This window comes from Gambusia affinis, linkage group LG03 (assembly GCF_019740435.1).
Source record: "Gambusia affinis linkage group LG03, SWU_Gaff_1.0, whole genome shotgun sequence".
NCBI lineage: Eukaryota > Metazoa > Chordata > Actinopteri > Cyprinodontiformes > Poeciliidae > Gambusia > Gambusia affinis.
Window position 1 is genome coordinate 31,177,841 of NC_057870.1, and position 7,743 is coordinate 31,185,583.

Consider the following 7,743-nt stretch of genomic DNA (forward strand, 5'->3'; position numbering starts at 1 on the left):
TGCTCCTTGGCCTGCTGGAGGAGCTCCGCGGCCGGGTTGTGGCCCTGCTGGTTGTCCGGGGGGACCACCACCACCAGGTCCGCCGCGGCCCCCGGCGCCGGGGCCAGCGCCTGCCCGAAGAGCGCGATCTGCTGCGGGACGGGCAGCTGCGCGAGGCCTGCGGGGGCGGAGATGGAGGAGGAAGAGGAGGAGGAAGGAGCTGCGGAGGAGGAGGAAGTGGAGGAAGATGAGGAAGAGGATGTGCAGGCCAGGAGGTGCGCGTGCAGGCGGGACGGGCGCAGGGCGTCCACGGCGATGGAGAGCCGGTCTGGTGGAGGCGGAGGCGGAGGCGCGGCCAGCGGAGCCTTGAGCTGGGCCTGCGGGAAGAGCTGCTGCCAGTGCTGCAGGTAGGACGGGTCCACCTTGAGGAAGGCGGAACCGCTGGGGTCACCCGGCTTCAGCATGGCGGCACTGCGGGGGTCAGAGGGCGTCATTAAACACAGAGAGGACAGAAAACCGATCCGATTCATTCAGAGTCCAGGGAAAACAAAAAGAACCGGTTCTCTACTGTCACTCCAACTTCAGTCAGAACGGAGTTCACGTTGAACTGAGATTTATTTTCTCTACTGATGTTTGATCAGTTATTCTGCAGGACAATTACAAAAAATAACGTTCTGACAGCTGTATACATTTATATAAATGTAGATGAATCAATACATTTTCCCCACAAATTAATCAGTGATTCAGTTTATAGGATGAATTTAGAAAATCATTTGAGTTTTTCTAAATTATGTAACATAATAATTTTCCCCAACAATCACTCCCTTTATGCTTCATAGTTGAAGAAACTTAAAAACCATTTATTCAAACAATCACCAGTTTTCTGGAGATTCTGTTCAGTTTCGGTTCAAGTTTTTTGTTGTTGTTTTTGATTTGCTTTAACTGTAAATTGGATCATTACCTCTTGCGCACTGTGCGCTTTTATTTAAAGGAAACAGAGCAATTCAAAGGACATTCGCTTTAGAGATTGATTTTCTATTGGTGAAAAGTGTCAGGAAATCCATGCAAACTCTGCTCTGCTTATTAGCAAATTAAAATAAATCAAATTATTTAAAACAGAAGAAATAATAATAATAATAACTGTCCTGTTGCGCAGCTTTTAAACGTTTCTGAATATTTGCAGTTTTGACCCAGTAATTTCCTTTTCTGGATATAATTTAGTGATTCTTTGAATAAAATCTTTAGCCTGTTGAAGTTTAATTAATTTAACTCTTAAATAGTAAATTTTGGATTCCGCTGCAACTTTGTTGTTTTATTTTACGCGTAAAAACGCATGAAACCAAAAACAGTAAAGGCTCACCTGCTCTGTCTGAAGAGGTTCAGCAACCTGCTGGAGAACGTTTCATCTGAACAAATGAACTGAAGATCCGTTTGGGTCCAGCGGAGACCAGCGGTGCGCCGCTCCGAGCGCGTCCCGGCAGAGGCAGCTGTTGGTGGGGTGAAGACGCGGGGAGACTCCGCTGATCTTCCTGGTTTATTCCGGGTTTGTTTTTAAAGCGGAAGTTGTTTAAAAAGCTCGGATCGGTTCCGAACCGACCGGGTGCTGATGTCCAGTCAGCGGGGAGCTTCTCTCCACCTCCAGGCAGAGAACCAGCCGGACAGTCCGCTGCGTCCAGCGCGTCTCCGCAGCCAAAACTGCTCGACCCGCTCCGCCTCTCTCTCTCTCTCTCTCTCTCTCTCTCTCTCACACGCTAAAACACACATGTTGTTTCTCTCAGCCTCCTTTTTTCCACAATTTTCCCATTTTTCTCAGTCCTCTTTTTCTCCATCCACATTTTCCCAAAAACTCTCACAGCTTGGACTTCCTCATCTCCCCTGTTTTCTTCTTTTTTCTTGCTTTTCTTCATGTCAGTTCATGCAAAGAGTCTTCGACGTCAACAGATAATTGGGTCGGAACTGGCTGGACTCCAACTCTCTCTGCATCAGCAGTAATAGATATGTAATGTGTAATTTTATATATTGTCTTTTTCACCCAAACATCAAAGTTTGTCTCAGAAGTTTCGTCCATATTCTCTGGATTTCAGATGTTCCGAACTGATCCTGAAATTTTCATCATGCAGAAAAAAAATATCTGAAACTTCTAAACAGAAAACGCGCATTAAGTTCGGACTGCATCACCAGTAGGTGGCGCTATTGGCCACCTTTCAGCCAATACTTACCAAAACCAGGGAAACTGATTTTCTTTGCTGTTCATATTCAGTCGGCAGGAATTAAAATAAGAAATAAGGAGAATCGTTATGCAGTACCACTAGCGACCAACAGGGGATGACTCAATGACGTCACTGCCTCCATCTCAGGTTTGCTCAAGAAGAAACTCATCATTGCAGTTTTTCCAAAGTGTCAAAGTCAAACTCAGTAAAACTGTAGATGATGACTGAATGATGAGATTTATGGACAGATGGAAGATAAAGAAAATAACATCCTAAAGAACCACTGAGGAGGTCTGACCTCTGGAGACTATCAGGGTGGATGGATGGATGGATGGATGGATGGATGGATGGATGGATGGATGGATGGATGGATGGATGGATGGAGTAACTTCTCCGTCCATCCAATGGAGGAAGAACTTGTTCATCAGCTGAACTTCCCACTGTGATCAGACAGGATTCAGGTAATTGTGAACCAGTTCGTTGTGAACCAGTTCATTGTGAACCAGTTCATTGTGAGCCAGTTCATTGTGAACCAGTTCATTGTGAGCCAGTTCATTGTGAACCAGTTCATTGTGAACCAGTTCATTGTGAACCAGTTCATTGTGAACCAGGTCATAGTGAACCAGTTCATTGTGAGCCAGTTCATTGTGAACCAGTTAATTGTGAACCAGTTCATTGTGAAGCAGTTCATTGTGAACCAGTTCATTGTGAGCCAGTTCATTGTGAAGCAGTTCATTGTGAACCAGTTCATTGTGAACCAGTTCTGCTAGAGCTAGTCTGCTAGAACCAGTCTGCTAGAACCAGTTCTGCTAGAGCCAGTTCTGCTAGAACCAGTTCGCTAGAGCCAGTTCATTGTGAGCCAGTTCATTGTGAACCAGTTCATTGTGAACCAGTTCATTGTGAACCAGTTCATTGTGAACCAGTTCATTGTGAACCAGTTCGTTGTGAACCAGTTCGTTGTGAACCAGTTCGTTGTGAACCAGTTCGTTGTGAGCCAGTTCATTGTGAGCCAGTTCATTGTGAGCCAGTTCATTGTGAACCAGTTCATTGTGAACCAGTTCATTGTGAACCAGTTCATTGTGAACCAGTTCATTGTGACCCAGTTCATTGTGAACCAGTTCGCTAGAACCAGTCTGCTAGAACCAGTCTGCTAGAACCAGTCTGCTAGAGCCAGTTCTAGAACCAGTTCTGCTAGAACCAGTTCTGCTAGAGCCAGTTCATTGTGAGCCAGTTCATTGTGAGCCAGTTCATTGTGAACCAGTTCATTGTGAACCAGTTCATTGTGAACCAGTTCATTGTGAGCCAGTTCATTGTGACCCAGTTCATTGTGAACCAGTTCATTGTGAACCAGTTCATTGTGAGCCAGTTCATTGTGACCCAGTTCATTGTGAACCGGTTCATTGTGAACCGGTTCATTGTGAACCAGTTCATTGTGAGCCAGTTCATTGTGAACCGGTTCATTGTGAACCAGTTCATTGTGAACCAGTTCATTGTGAGCCGGTTCATTGTGAGCCGGTTCATTGTGAACCGGTTCATTGTGAACCAGTTCAGCTGAGGAACTCCTCGTCTTTCTAAGGTTTCTGGTTTTTGCTCCTCTGCTGGTTTTTCTCCTGCTGCTCTCTGCAGGACCTGCTCTCTGTTAAATGGAGATTATCGCTGTTACAACATTCGCTATCGCCTCCTGTGGTCGGTGGCCGTCCTGTTGTGGTCTCACCTCACCGAGATCCAGGCACGTCTCTCACTTTCACTCGGCCTGCGTGTGTGTACGTGTGTGTAGATAAGACGGATTACAGACCAGCTCATTGTGTTTAGGGTCTGACTTGTTATCCAACAGCCTGAATTTTCCCACCCGTCGTCCTACACACACACTCCCAACGGTTGGATACATGTGTGTGTATGTGTGTCCATCAGCTATTGTAAGTTTCTATGGATAATAACATCAGCTGTGTGTGTAAGTGTGTGTGTGTGTGTGTGTATTGTTATGACTGGCGTTGGCCTGACAGGCCCCATTCGTCATCCCAGAGTCCTCTGCAGGATTGATAAAGAACAAAAACACAAACATAAGCGTCTGAAAATGAACTCCTGTCGGTTTAAAGACTTTTTCAGCTCAGAGGAATGCGCCGCTGCGACGGGTTGGAAGTTCAAATCCCACTTCTGGCTGCTCCTCATCAACTGTTTTTATTTTTATTTCACCTCTCAGACTCTCAGCTCCAAGCACGATCCCTGAATGATCCAGAGAAAAGTCACAAAACACTCATATGGACTCATAATCTGAAAAATAAAAGCATTCCTCATTAGCTTAGTGCTAAAATAGCTTCAAAGTCACGTTTGTGTCATCTCACTTAAAGAAGTTTGACACAATATAACTCAATCTACATGAATTTTTGGAGAAGCCAAAAACCACCTCAAAGACAAAATGTCATAAATTCAATCAATCAAGTTTATTTGTGTTGCACATTTGAACTGAGAAAGTTATTTTGAATTTTTCCATTTCCAACCTTTTCTAATGCAATGCTGAAAAAATAGTCATAAAAACAGGGATTCATATTTCGTTAGTGTTTAATATATTTACTGAAACGTTTGTTACAAAAGTACAAACGTGCAGAAATTACCAATGAGAAAACAAAAATAGCAATAACTAAAAATACCAGTTGGACCAGTATAACTAAAAACCATCTATTCCTGAATCTATGACGAATCTGGATTAAAAAACAGAAGAAAAGATTTCCAAGTCTGGTAAAAACTTATTTCTTGAGCGTCTCGTTACACATCTGATATTCTCCAGTTTTAAATTTGACATCTTTCTTTGGGGGTAGCAGAGTTTAGGAGGGTGGGATAGAAAAGCATGCCACACTATTCAGATGGGAAATTGTTTTCCTTCCACTTTGAAACCAGGCTGCAGTGACTTTGTCTCGGTTTCTGTCATAAAACGTGAAGCAGTAAAGTTTGTGCCTCTAATGGATCATCATTCAAACCAAGTAGCCATTTTTTCATTAATCCCAGATAAATTTATGTTCACAGGAACCGTTCTGTGATGGAAAATGATGAACTTCCCAAACTTTTCTGAGACTGGAGTTTGCTGAATGAGAAAGTTTGGTGAGTATTTTTGACTCCATGTTTGCTGAATGTGTCAGGAAGTCGAGCAGCAAAGAAAAGTTCAGATTCTGATGAACAAACAATCTGGAGGTGCCATCATCCAGCTGTCTGACGTTTGGTTTAATTTGACTGATAAAAGTTTCTGAAGTCTGACTGAATGTAACTGAATTTCCCTCTTCAGCAGGGGTGTCCAACATGTGGCTCGGGGGCCGAATGTTGGACACTGGAGTGATTTTATGTGGCCCGCTGGCTCACATGGTTGATGCAGACGGAGACTTTCAGTTTTTAATTTGGGCAACATTATTTCAATCAAGTTGAAATGTTTCCCACAATGGAAAGTTTTCATCTTTTAATAACCACACTGTTTAATTTCATTGTAAATAGAAACACATCTGGCTGTAAATGTTATAAATACTTTTCTGGTTTTATTAAAGTGTAAAGTGATTTTTAAAAAATATTAAAGCTTGATCTTCAGATAAAAACATGGTTTTCTGTTGGATTACCATTTTATTTCATCATCATTTTTAGTTCAAATCATAATTTCTCTCCATGTGGTCGCCGGGGAGACGGAAAACAGAGAAGAAACAGAGAGAAAAGGGAGGAAAGCAGAGCAGGAGCAGAATTAGGTGTTTTCATCCATTGATTAATGGCTTTCTAAAGCAAAGCACATCGAAAGGCGCCGGCCGATCAATAAATTAACTGCCCAAATTCATCATTTTCTACAACAAAAGCTAATTATTTAGACGGCTGCAGGAAAGACAGGAAAAAACAACGCATTATTAACAAGAGTTTATTTAGCAGAGCTTTGTATTCCTGTGTGTGAGGAGACTGCAGATTCAACAGCAGCCATGAGGAAATGCAACGTTAGAGTCCGTAAAGAAGAAGAAGAAACGGTTTCCAACCAGGATCAGTAATTAAAACGATGCAGAAACAAAAAGCTGAACATCAGAAACACTTGCAGATTTATTATAATAAAAACTGAATTAATAATTAAAGGTTTCCTCACCGACCTCCCATTTGAAGATGTTTCCACATCATAAAACATGGAGGATTCTGACTGGAAAAACCTGCAGAAACTCAACTTCTACCATCATTCTTCTCCATAGTGACCAGATTTTAATTCAAACACTCATCTTCATTTCTATAAGACACATTTTAAAAATATGCAATTAATCACTGAGTTAAAGCCTCATACAGAAACGGTTCTGTCTTTATTTAAAAACCCAACAATGTTAGGCTGACTAAAGATAAAAATAAAAATTAAACACATCATTAAAACACCAATAAATCTAAATATCAGACTACTTAGTGGATATTAATATGACTTTTATTCCACTCACTGTGGGACAAACAGGACCAGTTGACTGGACCTCTGCTGAAGGTAAATATTCATAAGGTAAATATTTATGCTTTCACTTTGTTACACATTTTTATGTGATTGCTGATTTTGTAGAAATCAATTTTCCCTTTGATATCAACGTTTTTATTCCTCTTTTGTCAAAAAGTAGGCAAAGGTTTGTTGATCTGTATTCATTTTTTAAATCAATTAAAGTGTAAAACATCCAAAGTGGTGAATAGTTTTTACAGGGAACAGATTTACAGAGCTGCATCTTCTTAGAGAAAGTCAAGATGTTTGATGATGATACAGAGCACCATGTTTGTATAAAACCACGTTACCAACCATCAGCACGGTGGTGGCAGGGTGATGATGTGGGATGTTTCAGCAGTCAGAGGACCTGGTCACATGAAGTTCATCATGAACTCCTCTGGAGTCAAATGTGAGTCTGTCTGTCTGACAGCTGGAGCTTCATACAAACTGGGAGCACTACAGCATACGGCAAGACGTTTTAACATAAAATCAGCTTCATCCGACTGTCAGTAATTACATTCCAGATGTCTGAAGAGCAGTTTGGAGACACATCTGCAGTGATCCTGGATTGTAATTCAAAATATCTGCATTTACATTCTGACGAGTCAAAATTCCTGTCAAGAAATCTCAAATGATGTCACCAAATTCATCACCTGTAATTACGATTAAAGATAACTATTTTTAAATATGTGAATTAAGAATTGATTTTTGCTTCAGCTCCACTGAGCTGTCCAAACAGTTGTCTGCAGAACATTTTATTTCCTGCACAAAACAGTCTGAAAATGCCACCATAGAGACAGAGAGAAAGAGCTGAGCAGTGTGGGATATAAACAACATAAACTTTATGAATCTGAAGACACATTGCACTTTTAAATGGTTTAGAAGGGCAAAAAATGCAACTGCCAACCAATTAACAAGCTGAAAATGCAGAATTTTAAGAATCATTTAGCATTTTTTAAATCAAAATTTCAAAATACTTCATAAATCTGGAACGTTTTGAGGATATCCTTAAATATATTTAAGGATATTTAAGGATATTTAAGGTATCCTTAACAGAAAGGTGTCTAATTTTTTCCCCCAAGATGTCTC

At 41.4% G+C, this 7,743-nt stretch overlaps 1 protein-coding gene across 2 annotated transcripts in view; it reads right to left on the reverse strand.

Moving 5' to 3' along the window:
• Positions 1-1,615, reverse strand: part of prdm6 (PR domain containing 6) — a 94,124-nt gene extending 92,509 nt beyond the window's left edge. Inside the window, exons 1-2 of one of the 2 annotated variants that reach the window (XM_044112171.1) lie at positions 1,340-1,614; positions 1-450 (exon numbers count right to left, since the gene is read on the reverse strand). The exon at positions 1-450 is cut by the window's left edge and continues 185 nt beyond it. In XM_044112171.1, the coding sequence (XP_043968106.1) occupies positions 1-443 (443 nt within the window). In that variant the 5' untranslated portion in view covers positions 444-450; positions 1,340-1,614. Of the gene's footprint in view, positions 451-1,339 lie in introns of both variants that reach the window. The other variant, XM_044112172.1, reaches the window with a different exon arrangement.
• Positions 1,616-7,743: the final 6,128 nt, after the last annotated feature.